The sequence below is a fragment of the Ornithodoros turicata genome, chromosome 4, assembly GCF_037126465.1.
Source record: "Ornithodoros turicata isolate Travis chromosome 4, ASM3712646v1, whole genome shotgun sequence".
NCBI classification, from domain to species: domain Eukaryota; kingdom Metazoa; phylum Arthropoda; class Arachnida; order Ixodida; family Argasidae; genus Ornithodoros; species Ornithodoros turicata.
In genome coordinates this window covers 49,046,246-49,073,885 of record NC_088204.1, presented here as the reverse complement: position 1 = coordinate 49,073,885, position 27,640 = coordinate 49,046,246, and the positions used below count along the sequence as shown (strand labels likewise).

At 43.9% G+C, this 27,640-nt stretch overlaps 1 protein-coding gene across 1 annotated transcript in view; it reads left to right on the top strand.

Moving 5' to 3' along the window:
• LOC135391509 (uncharacterized) overlaps positions 1–20,461 on the top strand; it is an 85,176-nt gene extending 64,715 nt beyond the window's left edge. The window contains exons 13-18 of the mRNA XM_064621774.1: positions 5,348–5,466; positions 5,972–6,176; positions 6,682–6,757; positions 7,818–7,968; positions 17,199–17,278; positions 20,231–20,461. Coding sequence (XP_064477844.1) covers positions 5,348–5,466; positions 5,972–6,176; positions 6,682–6,757; positions 7,818–7,968; positions 17,199–17,278; positions 20,231–20,363 — 764 coding nt within the window. The 3' untranslated portion in view covers positions 20,364–20,461. The remainder of the gene's footprint in view (positions 1–5,347; positions 5,467–5,971; positions 6,177–6,681; positions 6,758–7,817; positions 7,969–17,198; positions 17,279–20,230) is intronic.
• The last annotated feature ends 7,179 nt before the right edge of the window (positions 20,462–27,640 follow it).

Here is a 27,640-nt window from a genome sequence, read left to right as displayed (position 1 = left end):
GATAATACGATATTGCATGTGGGTGCTACTACTCGAAGTAATTACGGATCAATTACATACTTTTCAAATAGAAATTATGTTCACTGAAACGCTGGATATTTTGGTGTTCAAAACTCAAGCAGTTCTCTTATTCCTAATTTCTCTATTTGTGCATATTGCTTCGCACAGTGCTGTTGCAGACACATTCATATGACACTAGATGTACATGCAAAAACTAAATAAATAAAGCAAGATTAAGATGTTGAGAGGAAGGGGGGGGGTGTAAAGTGTGGTCATAGTAAATCACCGATAACGTGCACACTCTACAAGACCTCTTCAAGTTTTCTGTTTCATATTTCCAATATATTTGCAGGTGAACCATTCCGATGCATTGTCTGCATCACATCTCAAGGTGTGGATTTTGTTTAAAAAGATTGAGAAGTTGTGACAGCCCCACTGCAATTGCATGGCGCCCGTGCCACGTGTGACTGCCCGCAGTTTGCTTCTACCTGGAAGCTGGAGTCCTGAAAGAAAGAAAAAACCTGCACAGACTCAGAGAACAAGTGCCTCCCTGCACATGTCAGGAAAGGCAATGCTCACATGCTTGTGTATCAGGTGGGGTGTGCAGACTTTGTGCTCTGGAAAAAGATGAAATCTCTGTGCAACAGATTTGTAGGAATGATCAACTTCTTGAAGCTGCCATAAGAAAGGCCGAAGTATTCTTCAGACATGCTGTTCTCAGAAACGGTGGAAAAGTGGTTCACCCAACAGAGAAAATTGGAGGCCTCTGTGCAGATTAAAGCCTTATGTTGCAGCAGATGTTTGTGAGTGTATTATGCGTCATGCATTAAGTCAATGGTGAATATGTACGATATGTTGGTAATGCAGACTTTATTGGTGCCAAATCATAGAAACCATTTCATCACACATAGAGTTGTTTTCATTCAAGACAGCATAATGTTACAAGACAAGTCTGTTAATGTCAAAATAAGAATAGCACTCATTGGAACCACTCAGGAAAAAGGTGCTGATGCCAGAATTTCAACTTTCCACTCTTTTCTATATTGCAAATTCCACGTTTTCAATGTGGAATCGGTTAGGGTTATCGGTCCATACCATTCTAGAGTTAAACCTGAATGTTAGCTGCAGCTAACTATTTTACTACCAGTCACCCTATTTTCACATGTTCTGTGTGACCGTCACTACCGAATGATGACATAGTCAGCCGATGGTGATGTCGTCTAAAAAAGGAAGTACCTAACCGTGCAATTTCGACATTCACTTCCTCCTCAAGCCCAAAAGGCTGACGCAGCGTTTTCCACTTACGTGGGCATGTCGAATTCAACAGCTTTACTCAGTACGCTCTTGTTGTATTCATCACCGCATATTTATTTCCAAGCAAAACAGTCGCAAATTGTGTGTCCAGATAGCAAGATTTGAGAGTACGAGCAACAATGTCCAGATTAATCTCTAGGCACCACTGAGTTACACAGATTCGTCAGAGCACAGCACACGACAGCAATTTTTTCGATTGGTGGTTTTCCATCCTTAGATGCCCTCAATAACTGAACCAGTCGACAACGTTTCAAAATCATGTACTTGTTCCTAACCAGTCCGATCACTCTTTCAACATGGATCCGGACGTTTGCCAGCTGTTTTGTGGGCTCAACGTCATTGGCACTTAATGGACGCTTTCCCCTGGTGAATGGTGGAATGTAAAGAGGGCTCTTGCATAGAAATCCGTAGTCTTAGGCGCATGAGAAACACCATCATTTCTTCAAAACTTGTTAGTTGTTGGCACAGGTTTGCTGCACATGCTGTTCCAAAATATTGAACACTTGCATGAGGGCCAGAAATGACGGTAGTTCAGTGTACAAGGACACTTCGTTGCGTCACTTTGCAGTGCCTCCTCTGTGAATTTTGTTGCCTTTACTGTGTCTCTAAGCTGGCAAGTTTCTCCACTGTGGTGCACAAGCTCTTCTTCCATCCTTGTGATGTCAGCACAATCAGTCAGTCAATCCAGTTTGGCATCCTTCGCAAAGAAAAAGAAAATAACATGAGATGGTAGTCCATCAGTAGTTATTAACGATCTTCTGGATATCTCGTACACCCTTGTGATATTTGTATAGGAAAAACAAGAAAAAACACAATGTCTCTGCAAACAGGATGTGAACGTTGGAAATATCGGCAGATGTCAAAACTACAGAAGTATTGTACCCAGCACACACACACGTACACTGTGGTTGTCACTTCAAGGATTCTGAAAATATGGTCACTTTAGTCAATGTCCAATGTTAGTGAAATACAGTGACCACAATGCAGGTGCTCAGGGGCATATACCTTTGTACTCATACTTGGCATGTGATCAGAAAGGGCATCAGCATCAAAAGGCTCTGAAATTTCTTGGTTAATGCCATCAACTTAGTCTGAAATGACATAAATATCATAGGATAATTCCTAATTATATAGTGGAAATACTTCAGTACCTGGTGAGGCTAGAATTGATGACACTGAACCCGGTGTTGTGTCTGTGGCAGTTGCGCCTACAGCTGACTGATGCGGCTTGAGACTTTTATAGTGGCTTCCATTAGTGGTAGCACCTCTGCTGTCATAGCCTAAGTGCAGGCAAGGTGCCTGCCAAGATGCAAAGCATCCGCTTGGGCATCACTCAGTTTTATTTTATGCTCATTCAGATTTACCCTTACCTGAGATGAAGTGCTGTGAACAAACCTTGTACTTGTCCAAGTCTGGCCCGAGGTCTTGTTGTTTATGCATGAAAACCATTCATGGCCGCACCTTTCCGAGAACTCCTGTGTCTTTTCAATCGTTTAGTTTGGTCTTTTGAAGAAGTGAGGGTCTGGCTGATTGCTCCAAACCTTCAGCTTCTTCAACTGAGTGCGACTACTGCACCCGATAATGTCACAAAATCCCACGTGGAAAGAATCAGTGGGTAAAAATCACAGCGTAAGCCTTGAGAAAGTACGCAGCAGAGCGGCGATGGTACCACAAAATGGCGACCGGTCCCAGCATGCATCATTTCAGTGACGTAGGTGAATAGCTCCTATAGTCCTGCACAGGTCAGAATTATTTTACCTGCATCCGACACGTACCTGCAGGTGCAAATCTGCACCCGACACGCAACCCACGTCCCGATACAAATGGGGACCCGCATCCGCCCGCAGCCCCCATATTTTTTTCCAAAAGCTCATCCGCACCCGATCCGCTACCCGCAACACGATTAACATTGACGAGTAAACTGAGTCTATGCCTGATGATTAGATATGTCTGTGTGCATGGTATCTTGTACGACATCAACGCAGGGGGCAAAAAGGTCCAAATGTGCGTTGGTTTGTGATTTGAGGCATGACGATACAAAACGTGACATGGACAAGAAGGACACACAGGCGCTATTGCGCCCTAACGGTGTGAGCATTTTTTCAGCCCTTGTCAGAGATGTTTTACGTCATATTTCGAGCAACTGCAGTACAGACACTGAAGAAATTGAGCAATTCAGTTTACATTCTAACAGTGTTTTCGAAAAATGCGTCGACCACACCCGACCCGCTGCCTGGCACACCGTCAACAATAACGCTCGCACGACAGCGAAAACCTAGACCCGCCACCCACAACAACGTGCGGGCCCTGCAGGACAGTACTTCTAGGTCCATTTACCTCAAGTGACTATATCTGAGTGTTGTGCACAGTTCATGTGCGTTTTGTCAATTCTACCTTTTCCTGAAGGAAAGCACTCGGAAATTCGCAGTGTAACCACATTTGTAAAATACTGACGGCAAAATGGTTACATTTTATCTTCTTTTTTTTCTGCTATGATAATGCCACGCCTTTTTTATTCATCTGCATTTCACTGTTGCACGTGAAAAGAAGGCGAGTCCTGCTAGGGTTTATAACCCCTTCGCTGGGTGCTTATCACATTGTACAATGATTAAAACACGACCTCGGAAAGCACAGAGCGTCGAGGGTGGTGTCACTCAGTTCAGAACAAACTTTTGTGCAAATACTGGCTGAAGGTCCATTCAGCTTCTGTGTTAGAAAAAACACCAGTCAGCAGATATTTGTACGCAAGTGTAGGCAGCAGTCCTTTACCACCTCTAGTCATAAAAAGTGCCATTTCCTTACGTAGGAGTGAGTCTGTGCCTGATGGCCTACAGGTGTTTGATTTTCCTGTCATATTTGCTTTCACGAAATCGTGGGATTTTCATATATCACGACAAATATTCGGCCAATATATTGTGGGATATATTGGCCGAATCTCGGGAACCCGGCCAATTTTTAACGTCCCGGGATTTCTTCCGGAAAATCCCGGGACTTTGGGATGCTAAAAATTGACGGGGATTTCGGGATTCGGGTTATCTCGATTGACAGCCCTAGTATGTAGTCACCATGTGCACTCCAAGAGAAACTCGTGCTCGTCCGGCTTCTGAAGATGGGAGCTGGTAGCCATCCTTAGAAAGGGCTACTGAAAAGATAGGGCTACCAGTAGAATATGGAGCAGAACAAGGCGGTACAACTAATAATATGTAAGAAATTACATAAATATCTAACAAAAATGAAAACCTATATTTAAATGTGGCTTTCTTGTGATTTATTGATTTTTTGGTATAGTAGTTCCAGTCTACCAAGTTGGCAGCGCTGTTGTACCATCTGACGCCACTTGTTTGTAAACATGGAGAGGTCTATTTGCTGACAAATGTGCTCGGTCCTTCCCCCTCTTCGAGGAGGATGTCGAAGACCGCACTATAACCAGTATCCCGCGTCGGGATGGACCATTATAAGTAGTATTCCTATACATTATATTCTAGGAAAGTATATTGGGAGACGGAAAAGGCCGCATTATAAGTGGTCCCACACTATAAGCGGTTATGTTATAAGTGGTCTCCACTGTAGTACATACTGTGTGTTTTTCATCTAGTCCAACGCGCCAGTGCCTAAATATTTTAATGTTCCCGTATCAAACTATCCTGTTCTACCCAGCTAAGAAATTGCCTATGCAAGAAAAAAATGAGCTGTTTATGCTAGTATTAATAATTATCATTAATGAAAGTTATTTCAATGAATAAGAGTGTATCTGAAGGTGTTAGTGCATCACACTTGATCAACAGTAGCACTGTTTGTTATGTAAACCACAAATGATTACGAAAGCATTGCACATCCAAGTGGTGTGCTGAGTAACGTGTCCTTATCGAATCGTGTCGAATGTCCTTATGCTTATCTGGTTTCACATGTCGTTTTCTGTACAAGACACTAAACTGGGTATTTTGTCTGTTGTCTCTGTCACATTGTGGAAGCATGTCCTCGCGTGCATTTTTGCTGTGCACTGTATCACCAGTTCTCTGTTGCACACATCTAGACAGAAGCAAAGTGTTGGGAACAATTCCCATGGCATATGCAGTATTCAACTTCCCTGCCCCTCTACTTGGAAATCCTTCCCTGCTTTCATACCAAGACGTCTGTAACCTCGTTGGAAAGGTAAATACTTCCCGAGGTAGTCACTGTCATCTACGTGTCACTCTGTCTACGTATAACTGTCTCTGTTGAAGTAATTGTCATGACTGTAGTACTGAAGCTTGTTCAGGCTTCACAATGTTGTCCATTCGAGTACAAAATTGGACTTTCATAATTTCAAATCATGGTGACATGATTATCATGGGAAAGAGAAGTGAAGATTTGGCTGGTTGGTATGTGTGTTTTCTTGTCATGCTTTTATTTGCACTCCTTTGAGCACAATAATAATGGAAAGGCTAAGAGTAGTAGACACGAGACAAGTATGATCGACAGGCACTGACAGCAGTGCACCTGCCCATGTAGAAGCTATTCAGCACCTGAGTGTGCATGATCTAATCAGTGCCAGATGGTTGAAACCACTATATGAACTGCTGATACTTATTTGGAGTACAAATTTTAGTGTTGATGATCCCCCTGTTTAGATGTGTTTCATCTTATTACAATTCGCCTATAATGGCATCTTTCGCAGTTTGGCCATGTGCTTCAGCATTGTTTAACCAGAACAGAGTGCAGCGAAGTGTCAGGCCTAGTCAATGTGGAATGGGACCTCGTGGAAATGTGCCCAAATCTCTTCCAACTCCTCCTATCAAGCCACAGCATTGTCACGCAGCTCAGTGGGCATACAGAAAGTGATGAACCCATTTCTGTCGAACTACATTCAGCATTACAAAAGTGTAAGTATCCAATATTAAACAAAGTGGAAACGGCAGTCCGGTCATATATCTGTTGCATAGGTTTCAGTTGATTCATAGGTAGCAAATTCATGTGTGATGGTCATCACAGACATCATTCAGCATCACATCACAGAGGATGTGATGTTCAGTGATGAGGTGTGGTGTGATCTGATGTTGAATGTGTAGAGGAGGCAGTGTTGCTCTACATGACTCCCGACCAGCGATGACAGATTGTCCCAGTGGGCAGATGGTCGTGGCCTCACGCTAGGACGGTGCCGGTAGAACTGGCTGGCAGGCACAGTGGTGCGCGGCAGCGGAGACACGTCTTTGTCATCGTCCACGTGCCACCACAAATGATGGCCTATGATGTGACGTGATGCTGACGCTGATGTTATGGACACCTCATTTAAACACTGCTCTAATTACTCACCTAAAATTTCCAAAAGTTTCTCCAAAACATGCCTTGCTGATTTTAGACTCAGCTGTTGTCTTTTTCTTCTTTCAGCAAGAAATCACATGGTAGCACTTGACTTATGCTTTGAACTGTACTATTCTGCACTGGATCTAGAGTTGTACACACGGTACGTGCATTGCATGGCATTCTGGGGATATACAGTAAATCTCAGTTATAATGGAATCAACCATCATGTGCAATGTGTTCGTCATATCTGAAGTTTGTTTCATGTGGAGATGGCAAGAAATGGTAGCTATGCAAAAAACTGTGAACGTGCGACAAGGTTACATGAAGGTTTTTATTGAAAGTACCTTGTATCTGTTTGTTTGCTGAGTGAATATAGGTCAGTGCTTCTCCCGTTTGACGCTGGGTGGAAGCGATAGCACTGTCTTTTGGTCGTCCGAAAGTTTGTAAACTACAAATGTGTGCCGCACCTCTGCAACGAATGCTTCGTCGCATAAATGTGTTATCACTTACACATCATTTCCAGCACTCATAAAGTCCTCAAAAGATTTGCAATTCTGTAAGCTTAGCAGACGTAGCTTTTTCTCCCAGAGAATTTGGCCATAATTGCCCCCATAGTTCCCTTTGGTGTCGTGTCATAGCTAGCCTCACAAGCCGTGGTGATCAGGGATGGTTGAACAGATGCAGCACTCTGAAGCACTTTTCCAAAGTTTTACGCTTGATTTCCATCCACAGCCATTGATAAGGACAATTTCATGCCTACCTTCAGAGAGCTCATGAGTTGGCTGCTTTCGTATAGGCTTCCGCATTTCCATGGATGCGTTAAAGAGTGGATTAGCTTTCATGATGTCGACAGAGACTAAAGCGACTGAGTGTGGCACATGTGCAAGGTGGAGTGGGTGCTACTACGTGATTGGTCACAACCCAAAGCTAGAGAGATCACCTTCATGGTACATCTTCCGAGTGTGTGCACTTCGGGTTTTTTCGTTCGGACTGTCCAATTCGCCGACGGATGACCTGGGTTTATGAGGTTTGCGTTCATAATAACCTATTTGTTTGTGGTGAGTCATTTTTGTATCTGTTGGGAATTTCCGTAGGAGTAATGCAAGCTTTGACAGTTGTTCCTAAGTTGTTTGGTATAACCGGAAGTTTGTTTTAAGTGGGGCCATTATTATTGAGATTGGCTGTATAGCTAATCTGGCTACACTGAACCATTATTCCAGAAAGGACTACTGGGGTGACCTCGTCAAGCATCTTTGGCCACAGTTGATTCCAAGATTTGACCTCGACAAGCGAGATTGTCATCTATGCTCCTTCACGCCAATCATAACTGATGTGTATCCTGCAGCCTTTTTCTCTTTCTTCTGGTCCAAGGTAACTCTACTATCTGTGTCATCCTGCTAGTGTGACCAGTAATATTCTGTAGCATTTGATTTGTGTTTGTGTACTGTACGTACGGGCTCTCTTTTGACGATGAGAAATGATGTTTCTCATCTTACCCCCAGCCACTGCTTAACCTCAAGGGCACTTGATTGCATTGGCATATATTGCAAACATGTGCCTGCATATGGATCAGTATTTTTTGCCTGCATATTTAAGGACTGTCCCATATTTGGCTACTTAAACACGCACTTCGGCCAGCTAAATATGGCACAGTGCAGTACAGTGTGTGCATGTGTGTATTTGATATGTCCGGAGTAAGTGTATAATTCACCCCATGACAGGCAAGCCTGAGCGATGTGCAAGACACGTAGACATCGCTCAGGCTTGCCTATCATGGAGTTTATCCACCAGCTAGCCTGCATCTACTCTACACCATTCTATCTGTGTATAATTCACAACTGTAGTTATTAGTAATTGTGTGCTCCTGTCAATCACTTGTGTATGGTACATGCTTCAATGCATACACCTCCTAGTGCCTGCCACCATATTTTCTGTTCCATTATTATTGTATTGTATTATTTATTATCATATGCTGGAAATTGTCCAGCACTGTGTGTCAGCTACAGCATAATACTTTTCCAATGTGTATCTACAGTTGTTGATTACGTAGGTTCCAAAGCTATTTAGGAAACTATGATACTTTATTTCACTGAACGGAATTATAGCATGAGCATCGGTTGGCTGTTTCATCATGATAGTTTATACTTAGGGTCACATATGTTTCTGGGTTTCATGTTTTTTGAAAATTGGGAGGTAAAACCCGGGATTTATTTCAGGAGCCGTAAAACAGTGTAAAATAGAGCGATACTGCGTGGAAAAGTACATTTTCGGGTGGAAAATTAAAAAAGAGCACGTTCCGCATTTTTCACTAACAGGAGATGTGGAACCGCCATGTTTAAGTAGGGCCTGAGGTTTTTCGGAAATATTTTGCCAAGTTGTGGAGGGGGTAAAAATTGTGTGGAAAACAGCATCAAATTGGGGTGTAAAATTTCTGGAATTATATGATACAGGTAAAAATCGTTATTATCAGGCTTGCTATACATACCACTAATCTAAAAAGAAAACAGCTTCCAAAGTAATAACACTTTCTGCGACAAAATGCACAGAGCGAGGAAGGCTCCGCCTCCAAAATGCGCACCAACAGGAGGACTCGGAAGGTGGAGTGCTGCAGCCTCTGCTTTTGCGTAACAGATGGCGTACAGGTAGCGCTCGGCTCGGGATATGTGACCCGCAGTCGTCTGCCTCTTCCGCTACGACCTTGAGGCTGACCCGCAGCCTCTGCTCTTGTGTAAGAGATGGCGCAACATTGGCGCTCGGTAGGGTACGTGTGGTTGCCATAACTTTGAGTCTTGACCTTGAGACTGACCGTTAACCTCAATTCTGATGACGCGGCGACAGCGAACCACTACTGCGTAGCTTTTGACGATTATGCTTTATGGATGTGTTATTATACCAATTTTCTGGCGAGTTCGACATTTCGCTCCACTCTTATGCGTGAACATTGCCTCAGCTCATGCAAAAAGGAAAGAAATGTTGCTGCTTGTTCTACTCCTCGCACTGAAATAAATCATTTAAAATAATTGTACTGTGTGAACATGAGAAATTGATGTTCTGAGGCTGGAAAACATAGAAAGGACAAATACCATACAAAGCCTCAAAGTGCCTAAGAAATTAATGATGAAAGATGGGTTCGAGTCCCACAGCTGGCTAACCTTTTCAGTGACTTTCATCTTTCATTGTACTGTGTGTATGTTTTTTTTTGTTGTTTTTTTTCGTTTTTGTAAGTAGTTCGCAACATTGAGAAACATTCCAACTTTTGAAGTTCACTGCTCCCGGCTTTGCCACCTCTGCCGTAGCGATGGGAATGTTCAACAAGGGATACACCCCCTGTCCCCCCAAAAAAGCCCCATCGAATCTTGATGATGTTTCAAGTAGCTTACATTTCTCGCGTTTGCTGTTTTTTTTTATTATTTTTTATTTTACTCCCATATCTCTATCTTTTGCTGGACGACCCATCGATGCGTTATAGGTTGCAGAGCCAGTAGGAATTGAACAATATCGATATTCATATGGGTATTATATATATTTTTTTTCAATATGATGTTATCGGTACTTCTAAATATCGATGTGCCTATTCAGGTGACAGGTGACGCTGTAACACGCGCATACACCGAAATGCCCGTGCACCGACATGTCCGTGCACCAAGATGTCCCACGCCGAATTGTCCCACACCAAAGTGTCCTGCACCGAGATGTCCTAGACCCATTACAACCGGTAGACATCGTTGCTTGAACGTATATTGTTGGAAACAAACTCACAAAACAAAGTGTTTTCTTTCACTTTTTCTGATTTCTTTTTCACTGTCAACTGCTTATTTAGGGATATTTGGCCGTGAGACATTGATCGAAGCGCTTTTTATTGCGTCTTGTCAGAAGAAGATAAATATATGCGGTCATAAGAACATTTTTAAAATTGAACCTTGTACTGAATTCATATCTTCTAATCCGTGTTAAAAAATATATGAAATGACGACAAATGTGCCCTTTATGAAGCTCGAGATGGAGAGCTCCAGGGTCTCTTGCGTGCGCTTTCGTATGAGTCTGCTTTGGGAGCCCCCTGAGCTGCTGCTTGTCGGTCAAGAAACACACACACACATACAAAACAACACAAAATTTAATTAGCGTAGCTTAGTAACTTTTCGTCCCAGAACAGTGAGGTCGCTATCATTCGATAGTACGAAAAAGGCCTTTCATGTGGCATGAAGCTACCCAATATTGCAGATGCACCTCGTTTCTTTATAAGCGTTAGATCGTGCAGGGTAAACATAACTTTGACGTATGTATGACAACACTAATCTTATAAATACGACTTAATTTACGCAAAAAAAAGGGATGAAACAAAGTCCACTTGAGTCAGAAGCTGACAAGAGGAAAAAGATTCACGCAGCAGCGGCGGGTTCCAGAAGAAATGGTCGCGCATCCAGAGATTGCTTGCGACGTAAGCAGTGGAAGGAGAGACTCGCATTGGTCACTCAGCCGTCAAAACAACAACTAGAATAGCTAAATGGTACTCGATTAAAGGGGTACTTCGGAACGATCGGTGAAAAAAATTCACACTCAAGGTGTTGGAAATCAGGGCAAAAATGCCCTGTGGCTTGACTAGGCCCTGACTCCCTTACATTACATTCAATACCTCATATAAACCAACAAAGAATAAAAAATCCGTGCAGTCTTAATAACAAAATTACAACGTGCAACCAGAAAAAAAAAATTATACAATAAAGAGCTGTTTCATATTATAATCTGACGAAGCAAAGATATCAATATCAATAGAAGCCAACATATTTAACAGGATAGGAAGCTGATAAGTGATTGATTGTTTACCATAATTTGTTCTACTAAACGGCAGGCGAAAGTTTTGGGCAGTCCTTAGTGGATACGTAGATCTGTACTGATTCATCGAAATAATGCTTAAGTGTTGATTGTTTGTCTTTGTCATCGTTTTGTAGAACTGTAATACGCGATATTTGTACAAAGAATTTAGTTTTAAAATCTCATACTTATGAAAAAGGAACTCTGCATGATCAGTGTAGGACACTCTTTTTTGAATCATATTAATCTGATTTTCATTCGACGTTGTGGTCGTTCCCCAGATCAGTATGCAATAGGAAAGTATGGAGTAAAAAAGACTGTTATAGAGCAAGAGTTTAACACCCACTGGAAGAAGGTACCTGCACTTGTTTATCATACCAGATACTTTGCGAAGTCTACCACGAGTATATTGCACATGCCCATCCCACGATAAGTTGTACGAAAACACTACGCCGAGAGTCTTCACGTCATTTTCAAATTGAATATCAAATCACGTCATTCATATCTCCGTACCATAGTGGTAGATTCATGGTTACCTGTTTATTTTTAGGTCTAAATATCACCACTTCTGTTTTAGAGACATTTATGTGTAAACAATTTCGTTTCGCGCAATTTCTTACTTTCTCGAGTAAGGCATTAGCCAAAGATATTAAAGTGGTCTCATCAGATGATGAAACAAATATTGTAGTGTCGTCTGCATAAATAAAAAAAGCGTGCATCGGCGTCGATTTTTATGATATCGTTTATATAAAAAATGAATAATAAGGGACCTAATATACTGCCTTGAGGAACTCCTACTTTTATAGGGAGCTCGGAAAATGTACCTACTTTCAACAAGACAAATTGTTTTCTACTACTTAGATAGGAATCAATAAGGTTTAACGCCAAACCTCTAATACCATAGGAAAAGAGCTTCAACAACAACGTTGTATGATCAATACAATCGAAAGCTTTGCTGAAGTCTAGAAAAACACCAAGAGTGAGTAAACGATCTTCAAAGATTTTCAAGATATGCTCTTTCTGATATAGAAGTGCAAACTCCGTTGACCTTCCCTTCTGAAAACTGAATTGCTCGGGAGCAATGAGGCCAAATTTTTCAGTGAAATTTGAGACTGGTGTGAATTATTCTTTCTAGGACCTTAGAGAAGATAGGAAGTACCGAAATGGGCCTGTAGTTTTTTAAATCATTTTTAGCTCCACCCTTAAAAAGGACAACGACTTTGGCAGTCTGCATTAACTTCGGAAACACGCCTGTACTTAGTGATAAGTTACATATTAATGATAACGGGTAAGCGAGATGAGCACTAGCGTATTTAACAGGATGTGCCTGCATGTTATAGGCGTCTGTACTCTTTGAAGGTTTTAGTTGCATAAGTATAGACCGCACTTCGGAAGCATCTGTCGGGCAAAAAAATATGGTATTATCGTTAAAAGTGATATTTTGTGAAGAGCATATTTCTCCAGTGTGCACTCCAATATTTACAAAGTGTTTGTTAAAGACATCAGCAAGCTTATCATCAGAAATAACTTCTCCATCAACAAGAAGATTATTTATTTCATTGGAGTTTTCTGTGCTGCCTAGTATAGACTTCAGGCGTTTCCATATCACCTCGGAGTTTTTGCACTGTAAATCGTCAAATAATTTCTGGTAATAATTTTGTTTTGCCTGCCTTTGTTCATTATTTACAAAGTTTTTTCTTATATTTCTTATATTCTGCTAACTTAGTTAAATTCTTGGTTTTTAAGAAATCATTGTATAGTGCATACTTCTTCCGGATAAGTGACATCGATTTATGAGCGACCCAAGGTTTCTTTGCACGTTTAGCCTTTCGCATATTTCTAGAAGGAAAACAGTTATCATAAATTTGTTTCACAAGTGAAAAGAAAGCATTATAAGCAGCATTAACATCCTGACAGACATTCAAAAATTCCCAATCTACAGCACCTAAACGTTCGCAGAACATGTCTAACGTAGCCGAACTAACATCTTGGAATGTAATTGTGCTTCGCATAATTTCTTTGGATGGTTTGTAAACACCAGCTACTATTGGTAGATGGTCGCTTATATCGCTCGCAATACAACCGGAAATAATTTTATGTTCATCGTAATTTGTGATAAATACATCATGTAGTGTGCTGGTAGAGTCAGTAATGCGAGTTGGAGTTTGAATTTGATTTGAAAATCCATAGGAATTGAGCAAGGCAATCAAATCATATCTACTGCGTGAATTACCCAAGATGTCAATATTAATGTCACCACTTAGGAACAAACGACATTTATTTTCACATGCATATGAAAAAAGTAATTCAAGCTGTTCGAGGAATTCTGGGACACTACCTTGCGGGGGGCGATAAAAAACGGCAAGTATTTCGTTTTTGTACTTCACACATTGTATTTCACAATCTGAATTGGATATACAAAATTCACGTAGCAAGTGGAAGGAATTTGAGCGAACCAGCATAGCAACCCCACCGCCAGTGGCGCTTTGACGGTTTACAACAAAATTATTATAGTTAGGCAAAAGGAAAAAGTCATGATCAAATTTGTACCATGTTTCTGTGATCATAAGAACATCTATATCTACAGACAGAGCATCAAGCAATAGGGATAAACTATCATGTTTGGCTCTCATCGATCTGGCGTTTAAATGAAGGAACAGGTATGATGGCACAGCATCATTGAACAAAGAGTGTTTTACCTCATTTGGAAGGTGTGCAGTTTGCATGTCTAAGTGATAGGCGTAACATTTTAAGCAACATTGTCGAGATCAGCAACATGGCTGATGCGAAATGGTTTATCTGACTCATTTTTTTTTCATGAACACTGTTCCCTGCTTGTGCCAAACGAACTTAAAGTGAAGTTGTCTGCCAAGCATTCTAGCTTTGTAGAAAAGATCCCTATTTGTCATCGTTAGGTTTTCGTTTACGTAGACATTCTCACAGTCGATTTTCCTTCCTCGAAGTTTCCCTCTATTCGCGAGCCATTGTTCACAAATAGTTCGATTTGTAAAACGAACTAGGAATGAACTAGGTGGAATTTTGTCTGGTTTAGAAGGCAGCCTATGTATTGCTTCGATGACACTGATGTCTGGTTTTGGTACCTCAAGGGCTGCAACAACCTCGGAGAGCTTGTCCAGTAGATTTTCTTTCTCAGTATAACAAGTGCCGTGTATCTCCAGGTTGTTCCTTCTGTTATACTGCTCTAGGCGGTTTAATTCCTGCTTGATAGCATCTACAGCATCACTGCGAACTGTGTTGCTCTCTATCTTATCTATTCTTTTCCGCAGGTCGCTGATTTCTTGTTTCTGGGTGCTAAGATCAGCAAGTAACGTGACGTATTTGTCAGATATCATCTGTAGTGACGTTTCCATCTGCATGAGGGTATCGCTCATGGAATTCACCCTGTCTTTTACTGGGGCAAGGTCAATGAGCGTATTAAAAATTTTATCTATTTTTTCGCTGTCCTTTTCAGCAGACGCACTTTTCTTCTGCTTAGTCAGACCACTTTTACAACGTTGACAGGACCAAGTTCCACGATTTGAGCGTTCACCAGAACATTCACCCACGTGAAATGAATTACTACATTCGTGGCAGAATACAACTGAATCACGAGTCGTGAATTGCTTGCTACAAGCAGTACACGTTACTGGATTCGGACATATCAGCAGTTTGAAAATTGCAGTCAGCGACGTGCACTTATTTAGGAAGAAAAGTACACAACGCTTACCTGCAGAATACAAGAGTTCAAAGTTTAGTGGTGCTTTTAACAGTCGCCGCTGACTGCAGAAGTGAAAAGCTTGCAGCTCGCTTAAAACGATGTGGCGCTGATGTTGCTCTTGGAAGGCAACCAATCAAGACCGTTGTTTTCAGAAGAAATCATCGAATTCCTCGCAGCATGATAACAGAGGGGTGTCGGTTGCACGTGTTTGCGTTGATTCCTTGTATCGGGGCAAAGATCCACGAAATAGGCAATTTAAACCATTGGACGTCGGCAGGGGAGTGCAGCTGTAGCTTCCACCAGCTTTGAGAAGCAATTCTCCAAGGCCCTGGTACCTTCTGCATATTTCCGGCAGATAGGTTGTAAAAATGCAGCGAACAAAATGTCTCACCTTAGCGTGGTCGTAGTGAAAAGTGGTCCCGGGTTGCGGCACATTTTGCCAGATGAAATTTTTGTGCGTACATTTAGCAGTGCGCTGAGGCAGTGTTCACACATAACAGTGGAGCTAAATGTCTAACGTTACTTTCAAAGCTCGTGCACACCCTGTTTCAGCACTTCATGCAAATAAATAGCGAAAAAAAGGCACACACAAAAACGAAAAGAAAAAACACACACGCTACAATTATTTCTAACTATTTATTTCTGTCCAAGGAGTAGAACAAGCAGCAACATTTATTTCCTTTTTACATACTTCCATAACTAATTACAAGAATGAAAAAAAAACACACACACACAAACACACAAACAGTACAATTATTTTCTTCAAAAACAACTTACAAAAACGAAAAAAACAAAAAAAACACACAGTACAATTATATTTTAAACGATTTATTTCAGTGCGAGGAGTAGAACTCTTATCAAAACCATGCAGTAGTGGTTCGCTGCCGCCGCGTCATCGGAATTTAGGTTACCGGTTAGTCTCAAGGTCAAGGCTCAAAGTTATGGCGACCACGCGTTGTCGCAACCACACATGCCCTACGGAGCACCAATGTTGCCCCATCCTTTACGCGAGAGCAGAGGCTGCGGGTCAGCCTCGAGGTCGCAGCGGAAGAAGCAGATGACTGCAGGTCACATATCCCGAGCCGAGCGCTACCAGTGCGCCATCTGTTAGGCAAGAGCAGAGGCTGCAGCGCTCCGCCTTCAGAGTGCATTTTGGAGGCGGAGCCTTCCTCGCTTTTGGTCAGCAAACTCAAGGACTGTCCCGCAGGCGTTTCTTAGCCGTGCGTACAAGGCCATGGCGTGCACAAGACGTTTTGACGCTGGGGAAACGTCCCATGTGTGTCGCGGTGTCACCTCCCTCTCTCCCACTACCGCATTTGTGCGCTGTGGTTCCGCGCCGCGCGACAAAGGGACCCCCGTTTCGGGGAGAAATCGGGTTGTACCCAAATCACTAAATATGCGATTCGGGGATTAAATTCGGGAAAGTATCAGGTGAAACCCAAAAACCTCACAAGCTATGTTAAATGTGCAGTGCACAACATTCTGAAGTGTTTGTGTTGCCAGCTGAATTGGCACTTTGCCAAGTTAGTTATTGGGTTTTACCCTAAGTGACAGTGATGCTAATCGGGGATAAGAACCAGTTTTGCCGGGTTTAACCCTAAAACACAGGGCCCTATTTATACTCTACCTGTCTACCTTGTTGCATATCTTTGATGTACTGCTCGCGACACACTTGTCTGAAATCTTCATTCGAAGGTAGAGCAGCACGTATTGGTTTGGCTGCCCCTGAAGGAGCTGTACCATTATTATGTTTGTGGAGTAGCAGCATGCTGTATGTATGTGTCTGTTAGTTGGAAGAAGCAATCTTGCAACATGTGAAGATTTCAGACTGAATAAAACATGAGCTGCTAATTTCAAACAAGTATGCCGCAACTCACTTGGAAGCAGTACTTGTGCTCAGTACTTAATTGGATATTCTCCGTTCAGTTGGTGCGGTTTTCTGCTTGCAGGCACCTGGGGTTAATAGTGAGAAGGAGCTTTACGTTGATGTTTTTTCATAAAATCAGTTCAGCGTTGTGAAATTCATTTGGATCATCATACCGCATGTGATGCCTATTTGAATATCTTGCAGATGATTGCGGCAGACGTCTTCACTGCATTTCAAGATGCTAGACTTCAGGAAGGCGGAGACATATCACACGTTGGGAAAAGGTTTGTGAAAACCGGATAGTGGATAACAACTACTTTACTGTAGGTTAGGTTAAAGGTGTAAAAGGGTTGTGACACCTTGCCAAATGGATGTAAGAAAGGCTCATTTGCATAGATTTGAACCTACATTCCAAATTTTATAGCAGAAGGGGTGATAGATGTCTATGAGGAAATCGGCACCAAAACTTGTGCTGCTGTGACATCACAGCAGGCCTCCACACCTGCCCAACTGCCGGTGTGGAGGGCGTGCAGGAGACAACAAGCAATAGGAATGGCAGAAGATCTCGCATCAGGGCCCCGATCTTGAATTCTCAGATAGCAAGCATTATCGTTAATTTTTAAAGTTGGATCACTCCAAACGTCATGCGGCAGCACATGAAAACTGTTTTGGTAGCCACGATTTCAAATAAATGTTGCGATTCACTCTCGTGCAAGAGCTTGTAGAGAATCATGGATGAAGTGACGCGTTTAACTCACGTTACAGTATAACGACAGGTTGAAGATCAGGGCCCTGAGCTCAACACTGCAATATATTAAAAGGTCCGGACCTGCGAACAATGACACGTTTTGTTTGTTTTTTACCTCAATACTCCGGCATGGAGTACGATGTGCCCATGATATAATGAACCAGAAATGAAGTAACGACTGTATCGTTATAAAATGTCACTCCTTTAGGTTATAGTGTAACCTGGGCAAAATATTCCCACGCTTTTCTGCATGCCATCAGTCTTCTAATGAATGCACTTTTTGTGTGTGTGTGTGTGTGTGTGTATATGCTAATACGATTTCCAACACCTCCTGCACAGTATGATTGGGAAATTTGATTTAAATATTTGGAATTTTGTGTGTGTCTAAAATATTTTTGCATTTTTTGCCTTGAAAGATGATAATTGGGAAGTGGAAACATGTGGAAAATGTGAAACATAATTCCACGCAAAAAATGCACTTATACACTAGTTGAAAGAATGCTGATATAGTTTCAAGATTCCTGCTCCAAACAATATCAGTCTCTATCAGGTTTTCTCATTTAGACGAGATGACATCTGTTCTGAGTTTCTGCATGAATACGAGGGTGGTTCCATAAGTTTCCGGCCCGACCAACTTTTAATAGTCATAGAAATGAAACAACTTTTTCGACATAGTCACCCTTAACTTCGATGCACTTTTGACACTGTTGCGAAGTGTAGAGGGTCACCAGTTGTAAGATTGAATTTGGAGTCACAGAAAAAAGACAACTTTTTACATTTATGAGCCGTGTTTATTTTAGCGTCCGCTTCCTTCGGAACCCCAGTCCAGACTGCCCCCCTTGGAACACGCAAAATGGGTGTCAGGTTACACCGCGTCCGAGAGGCAGACCACGCATGCCAGGCGACCCCGCGAGTCTGAAGAAATTTACAGCGTCGCGGGTTCATGTGATCGGTCTGGCACGGCGTGTGTCTGTGAAGAAGCGGGGGCCGCGAAGGAAGTCTGTCTTCGAGAAATAATACAGCCTGTCGGCTGCTACAACACCTTTCAACCAGCATTCTTATACCCTTGATAAAATTGTCCGAAGTTTTGTCCTCAAAATGCTGGAAAACTGCCTCTTGCACCTCGCTATCGCTTTGAAATCTCCGTCCTCTGAGATCCCTCTTCAAGTTTGAGAACAGGAAGTAGTCACTCGGTGCCAAGTCCGGACTGTAGGTGGGTGGTGGATTTCTTCGAAGCCGCACTCCTTCAGTGCAGCCTTGGCAACAGAAGCCGTGTGAACAGGGGCACTGTCCTGGAGCAACCGGACACCTCGACTCAACCTGCCGTGCCTCTTTTCCTTGATGACGTCTCGCAGTCGGTGCAGGAGTGAAGCATAATAAGTCGCATTCACTGTGGTGTTCCTCTCTTTGAAGTTGATGAGAAGGATCCCGTGGCAATCCCAAAATATTGTTGCCATGATCTTCTTTGTGGATTGTGTGACCTTTGCTTTTCTTTGGGGTGCTTCTCCTGGTTTGCGCCATTCCATCGACTCCTTTTTCGAAAAGGGGTCATAGTAGAGCACCATAGTCTCATCCCCTGTGACAATTGACTTCAATATTTCTTCTTCGTTCTCTTGACAGAGCTCCAAAAACTCTTTGGCACAGACGACGCGCTGTTGCTTTTGAACTGACGAGAGAAGTCATGGCGCCCATCTTGCACTGACCTTTTTCATGTGAAGGCCCTCGCCGATGATGCGAAAAACGGTTGTTTTGGAAAGCCTTTCTGACATTTTCTTCACCTTCATACGCCTGTCGCTCAGCACTTCCTCCTCGACAAGAGACAAATTTCCTTCTGTCACCACTTGCACTGGACGACCATCGCGTGAATCATCTTCAATGGACTCTCGCCCCAGTCGAAACTGCTAAGCCCAATCTTTTACCGTTGTGTACGACGGAGAGGCTTCCCTGTACACGTTGTTCAGTCGTGCTTTAATTTCTTTAGGCGAAAGTCCCTCTTCTGTCAAGAACTTTATCACAGCGCGGTACTCAATTTTTTCCATTTTAACTGAAGAGTGCACCCTGGCTGTTTGAAATGCCGCTCTCCAACCGACAAAAGCATGGAGAGGGTTGAGGGTGGTGCTCCGGCCTTCCAACAGATGGCGCCACGCGTCCTTAATCGCATTTCAAATCCGCGCGCATTTTCTACCACGGGCCGGAAACTTATGGAACCACCCTCGTGTATCTCTACATGAAAAATCTTTCACAATCATATTCTGCACATGCCATCTACAGGGGTATATGCCATCAAGTATGTACAGCGACTGTGTCGCAACATTATACCTGTGATAGAGATAGATGTGGTTTGGTTGGCGTTACAAATGAACCACTCTAATCATGTCCATTATCAGGATTGACTGTGCTACATGTGCTGATGTTTAGTGGGACTTGGGTTCATGTTGTACAATTAGTGCAATGCGGGCTTTATAGACAAGTACGACACTAATTGCAGGTTCAAAGAGACGTTCCTTGAATCAGGAGGCGGCTGCAAAGGAAGTGAAGTATTCCGGAGATTCATGGGCCGGGATCCATCTCCTGAAGCCCTTGTCTCCGTCTATGCACTTTCTAATAAGAAAGAGCACTGATTCTAGTTCTTCCACTGTTATTATTTGCCCATGGCATCCTAGTCTCAACTGAATTTCATGCAGTTGGGTTGTACAAGGTCAATAAATTATGAATAGCCTTTGGGACTAATATTCTCATTTCTGTACAGTAGTTCCATCTTACATGCATTTGTTCGCTTATACAGGGTGCTCTTTTTTTTTTTTTTTTCTTTAAGTGGACAATTTAAGGCAGAGGTCTCAAACTTTTTTAGTGCAATGTATTGGTTCTTATAAAACAAAACAAAAATTGAAGGGATGGTTACGCAATTGTAAGGTGAGTTTCAGCGTCAGCTGAGTGGATGAAATACAGTGATTGAAATGGTCCATCATCACGTGACGTCTAACGGCCAATTCGGTCAAGTCCGTAATGTCGCCCCACACATTCTGTCTCAACCAAGTTTCAGCTGCCTACAGCAAGAAGCGAGCGAGAAATAGCAGTTGAGTGTATTGGGAACTTCTGTTATACGCTGGGTCTCGATTACTCTCTATGGGTGTCACGTGACGCGCGGTTCTGCGGCCGCCGACCACGCCATCTCGGGTGGGTCTGTAAAATGCGCTTGCACAGTTCTCCCGCATCTCGTGGCTTCTGAAAATAAATCATCTAAACCTTGTACAATTTTCGCATATTTCATTAATAAGATACGGACAAACCCGACGCTCGGAGCGGGTGGAGATGCGGGTGGAAGTACTGCCTTCCTAAAAACCGCGTTTTGAATTTTGCAACAATGTAAAGTGGTGGTGGTATATAGGAGATGGTGTTCCTCTGCATGAGTCCTAACTGGCGGTGATGAAATATGTCCCGGAGGGCCAGATGTGCTGGGGAGCTTCTCAACCCATGACTTCACTCCGGGGGCACATTACTCACCACTACTTACCTCCGCGAGTACGCGTTTGCTCCGCACTCGTCTGCGCTCGTCCAATGACTATAGCGCAGGTAAAAACAAAGAAGAGAACATTGCTTTGTAGTGGCTCAATCTGCGCCGGCACCAGTCGCCGGACTGCATGTGAGCGCGTGCCGTCACCAATCGCTGAGCCGCACGAGATCACATGGAGTTCTGCATTATCATCTATGGCCTATACTTGTCTATTATTCGCAATCTCTAGCTCCATGAAAATATTGCATGGCACCAGCTCGCGTAGCTTAGTATAGTTAGCGTGCTGGCCATGTCACATCGAGGTTAGGACCCCAAGAACACACTGTCATCCCAGGGCTATCCTAAGGTTGTCTGATGGCGACAGGTATGGCATCCCTAGGATGTCAAAATCTGATCCTCAGAATGTCATATACTGCCACTTTGGCATATGAGATGACGTCCCCGAGGCTGTCCCACCCGCATCCCCAGGGACCAATTTAGGACAGTTTAAGTACACATGGAGGACAATGCTTTCCTTCAATTTCCTGCATTGATTTGTTTTATTTTGCTATTTCTGGCACGCACATCCGCCAAGTGCTTACAGAAGTTACATCAAATTGCAATGACACCAAAGTTATGGCAGCATTTTTATTGTTCCAGTGAGAAACAGAATCTTGTCAAGGACACAAGTCTGAGTGGGACAAGCTTAAGCTTGCCCACTCCGAAACCCACTCCGAAAGGTACTAGAATTCTCTTCCGAAGCCAAAACAGATACCATTTCTTGCTTATAAGGCGACCCTCCGTAAATACGAGAGTCCTGCTCGCCTGCTACGCAAAACGAAAGGTGAGCTCCCCATGTTTCTTTCCATTACGCAAAGAAAAAATACTCAAAGCGAGGAATTGATTGAAGTATTAGCTCTGCTTCATTCCAAAGTCTATGTTTCTTACTCCCTTTGGTTTGAGGCATTCAGGTAGGACCTTTGAAAGTCAAAAGCAGTGCGACAGAATCGCGCGTTTCTGTTCTTTCCACGGGAAATCCTTCATGTATCATAGACGGTCATTCCTTTTGGCGGCAGGGAATTTTACGCTGGGCCACCCTTTATTTAAGAAAAATGTCAGTCAGGTCCCAAGATCGGCCCAAAAACAAAACACATGTATTTAGGTAGTCTGAGCAGGTAAGCTAAACAAAATAATATTTCTCGTCCCCCTAGCTACCCACAGGGACGGGCACAGGACGTACCTGAATGACTCTTCACGGACAGTCTGCGAGTGTTATCCTCAGGACGTTTTGGGGATACACCTCGAAGGACGAGGACACGATGACACTGTGGGGACATCCTCAGGACCATGTGTGTTCTTGGGGGAGGTACCCCGGTTCGAATCCCGGTGCCGGCTGTGCTGTCTGCGGTTTCTCCTCAGTTTTCCTCGGATGCTGTCAGAGATATATGTTGGCACAGTTCACTTAGAAGTTTGCCCAGGACGCACATTCAGAGCGCTACATTACATTTGCGATATGTTACGGTACATTCAGAGCGGACATTAGTCGTGACGTTGCCCACCTCCGTGAGGCCGACAACTGCGAGCTCTTTCAGAAGCACCACCACCACCATGGTAGGTCTAATCCAGGTTCAGACAGAGTCTGGATACCGCACAGTACAGAGCCCACTTGGGCTGTGTACAACTATAGTATGACTATAGAATTTAAAAAAAAAAAAAAGTTTTTATTGTTTCCCTATGTGGCAGCGGTGGCATCGCATGTGTGCGGTGTTTGTGCAGTGCTCCTTCCTTGTGAAGATGTTTTTCCAAGGTGAAGGTCGAACATTGAACTCATTTTCCTCGTTCAGTCTCCTCTCTCAACGGCGACGATCATGGGCGGAGGGAGTGGCAGGGAACTGCTGTTTAGCGCTCAGGGGCAAAAACTGGCAGAGCGGGGCATGTGCTGGATGTCCCATTGGTGAAGCAGGGGGGGGGGAAATGCTACAAGGGGGGGGGGATATAGGTTTATTGCAAAAGGGTTCTAAAATGACCCAGCGGTTACCTCAGCACAACACGACCGAGAAGATGAGGCATGCGCGCGATAAGTGAGGCCGTGATGTTCGGGCTTTCTTTTCTTTTTACTCGTGTGTCGCGCAGGTGGTCGTGCGTCTCTGGAGCAGCGAACGCTGCGTTCCGCTGTGTGTAATTATATTGTGCTTTTCCGAAGTAGTTTACGAAGCCCCACGTGGTCAAAGCACGCGCGCTATGCACAGGGCGCGCATCGTACCTTCAAAGCTAGCATTCCATTGACAAAGCAAACCGGTGCGGACCCACAGGAAGCATGCAGGAAACTTCACCCAAAAGTTGTCACCCCAATGGAATTCGCCATATGATATGGCGAGGAACCCGCTCCAGGGGCGCGTTCCCGGCCAAGCTTTCGCTGTGTGATTTCAGGCAGAATGGTCCGGTCGACCAGTCAGATTTTTTCCGTTCCAATATATATTGAAGCCTAATGCTTAGGAAGTACATTAGCGGAGGCCGGCGTCGGGATATTGGCACCCCGGCATCGCCCGGCAGCAGCCGCAGAAGCCCCCTCCTGCATTCACGGTTGGGTCGCCGCAGGAGGGAGACCCCGACGTATAGCTGTGCGTGGCTTTCCCGTGTCTGTGGAAAGGGGGATCTTGGCAGTTGAGTGGACCCAGAGGTTGTTTAGGACCCTTTGGGGCCACTCCGGGAAAACAACACACTGCTTTGGCCCCTGCTTCCCATAGACAGGTGGCCCTGGAAGGCCCGGCCAGGACTATTCAGCTAGTCGCCATCTCACTTTTCATTGCTTTCTCTTTATTTTCTCTCCTCCTCGCTCCCTTCCTCTTTTCACCTTCTTTGGCGGCAAGGGTCAACCTTGGGCAGTTCTTTTCACTCTCCAGAAAGCCGCAATTGGGTATCGTGCAGAGGTACCTGCTACTGCGTGGTGTGCGGTCCCCTGGTTGGGCTCCGTGGTGGGCGGCAGGACGTCTGCGCCGAATGTCATTCATTATTTCCTATGGACAAAATCAACTGAAAAAAACCCGATCGGCGCCCGAAGAGGAGCCGCACCGAAGAACGAACATTGAATTTCTCTGACCTAAGTTGTCCGGAACCTTGGTTTGCCAAGTTCCTCTTCACTCAGATGACGAGACTAAACCACTATCTAAAGTATCTCCTTTTCTTGTTGCTAGGGCACTCGAACACGTAATAGGAAAGTCCTTTCAGTCCAAGAAACTGAGCTCAGGAGACATTCAGGAGACATAATAAACAACAAAGTACAGCACTGCAATCTCTAAACATCGGGGAGATACCTGTTTCAGTTACAACCCACCGGACACTGAACACCGTTAAGGGAGTCATTTCCGAAGAATAGTAATACCCCTGTCACACGGGCATTTTCGATCCTGCTCGACCGAACCTGCTTGAACCCAATGCAGATCGGATGGTGCTACACGGCCGCTTCCAAGCAGGATCGAACTTTGATCCTGCTTGACTCAAGACAGTTCCCATAACAGGATTGAGAATTTCAAGACGGCTCGACGGCCGCCATTTGCATCCTCGACCCGGTGAACTGTCATAACTTAAGACGGACATGCGCGCGAAGCTACAAATGATGCTTACATCGGTATACGATAAATTACCACTAATATCGCTGTTATATAGGAAACGCGAAATTAATTAGTTCCGTTTATTCATTTGCACAGGTCAACCATTCAATGCGCATTGAAAGTGGCCGTGTAGCAGCGTCAAAACTCGAGCGTGCTCGGGAAGTTCGATGCAGATCGGATTCGAGAAGGATCGAAATGCCCGTGTGACAGGGGTATTAATCGAGTGCAGCGAAACTGAAATCGAAGGGGGGCTTGAAAGAGCAAGGCGTCGTCTCTGCCAAACGGATAATTATGCGGAGAGATGGCCAAGAGATCCCGACAAAGCACATCATCCTGTCGTTTAAGCTGCACACACTTACTTCTACCATCAAAGCCGGTTATGTAAATTGCCATGTCAGACCATTTATTCCAAATCCTCGTCGCTGTTTCAAATGCCAGCGGTTTGGGCACAGCTCCCAAGTCTGTCGAGGACAGTTGGTGTGTCCCAGATGTGCTGGCAAAGAGCATACTCCTGAATCATGTACAAAAGACTTCCACTGTGCTAACTGTGAGGGGTGCACCCTGTCTATTCTCGGTCCTGCCCACGGTGGAAGGAAGAAAAAGAAATATCGAAAATAAAAACTTAAACTACAAAGCTGCACGAGCACAGCTCGAGCTCAGGAAGAAAGGAAGTTTTTCCGACGTGGTGCGTAGGGGAGCGGCGCCACCGAGGAAGTCCGTGGAGACACAGGCCTGTTTTTCGGGTTCTGAGTCCCACCCTACACTCCCCAACTTGAGAAGGCTGGAGACACTTCGGTGTGTCTTCTGCCGTGACGGAGGCCAGCCGTTCAACTGGCCACAAAGACACAGCCGCGGCCTCCTCTAAGGTCGATGGCACACAGTCAGTTTAGGACGGGGTCGTAAAAGCCCCTTCCCAAAAAGGCACCCAAAGTATGGAGGTCGACAATCAATGTCGCAGAAGTCATCGTCGAGCCTTCCCAGCATTCCTTCACAAGGGAAGGAAAAACGAGAAAAAGGACGAGGAAGGGGTTTCAAAGGGAATGAACAACAGAAACAACCCCCGCGAAGGTCCAACCCCCATAAATGGTACAAGTCTTTTCTAATCGGTGTCACCAAGTGCTGCGCTTTCTTTTCTTCTTTTTTAGTTCGACCGTTATGAACCACTTCCTCCAGTGGAACTGCCGTGGTTTACTTTCTAACTTAGACGACATTAACGATCTCTTCGACAAGTACAACAAGTACAGCAGCATGTTTCTGCCTCCAAGAAACATATTTAAGCACACACACACCAAATCCAATTCGTAGACACAATGTATTTGGAAGAGATCGAACAGACGCCACTCGCGCATCTGGCGGTGTGGCTATCGTCACGAGAGGAACTGTTCCGTCCAAAGAAGCAATTTGTAGTCCGCACAGAACTTTCTTGTGCAGCGAGCAAAATCTTTATTAGTCAGTTTGATAAGAACAAAGGGGTACTCCCTCATCCTATGCTGGGTGCCCAGCCACGTAGGCATCAAAGGCAATGAGTTGGCAGATCAAGCAGCTGCAGCTGCTCTCCAAAATGACATCAGACCTTTTGAGATGTCCGTGCAAGATATGAGATCGGCACTCAAGAAATCACTGCACAGATTGTGGCAAGCCTTTTGGAACACACAGACAAATAATACAAGCTCCACTTGGTTAAACATCACATTCAGGATACAGGAGACCGGCTGGAAAACTGCCTGTTGTGCACTTTAGGAGCAAGGTTACGTATAGGCCATACGTACCTTACACATGCGTTCTTACTTCGGGGAGAGGAGCCACCTCAGTGTGCGCACTGTGGTCAGCTCCTGTCTGTTGTACACATACTCATCACATGCACATATCATGAAATACATCGCAAACATCACTTCAAGGAATTTTATAAACACTTCTTACCTCTTCACCCAGCCCTATTGCTTGGTGACGAGGCTCTCGTCCCTTTTGCAAGCGTCTTTGATTTCCTGAGAGACGTTGGCATTATTAGCCTTTTGTAGTCTTACACGTATACACTAATTCTTTTATAGTCTGTCACCACTGTCTCAACCATACCTCAGTTTATGGCGCATTATGATCTTTGTTGTCAATGCGCCATTAAACTCCCAATCATCATCATCATCATCTACATTAGTGGAGGAAATAGCTGAAAATATCCTTGTTTTTTTTTGTTTTTTTTTTATGTTCAACACTGACCATTTCGAGCACTGCGCTTCTTCGCAATTTTCAGGCGTCGTATCTTCGTAGCCATTAAAACCATGCAGTTATTTATTTTTTATTATTATTATTTATTTATTTTTCATGCTTATTGCCTATGTGCTGCTGTACTGTTTGCTCTATCTTTGAGGTTATAGGCTTTGAAGGTGTCTGGATAAAACAATCGCAAAGTCACCACATTTGCAAAAAAAAATTGCACTTTTTCGGCGCGTAACTGCTTTTCTGGAAATATGCCAGAGGGTTAACATGAGTGACATCGTTTTGTTCGTCTTTAAACGCTCTTTCCATTAATGTAAAAGAGATTGGTCGAAATGCTCGGACGTACTACGCGCGTTTAGTGAGGGGTGGTAAGGCAAAAACGCGCAACTTCGGTTGCATATTTTCCATATTCGCCCACTCGTGACGTGGTTCATATTCCTCGCACATATTGTTCATGACAAGCTCACATAGTGTAGTGAAAAAAATTTCACTTCAGAAATGGCCGAGGTTCCGTTGTGGACACTCAAAAGTAGCCCCCGCGGTGTCGAAGCCGCGGTTGTCTTATGGCGCCGTAATTTGA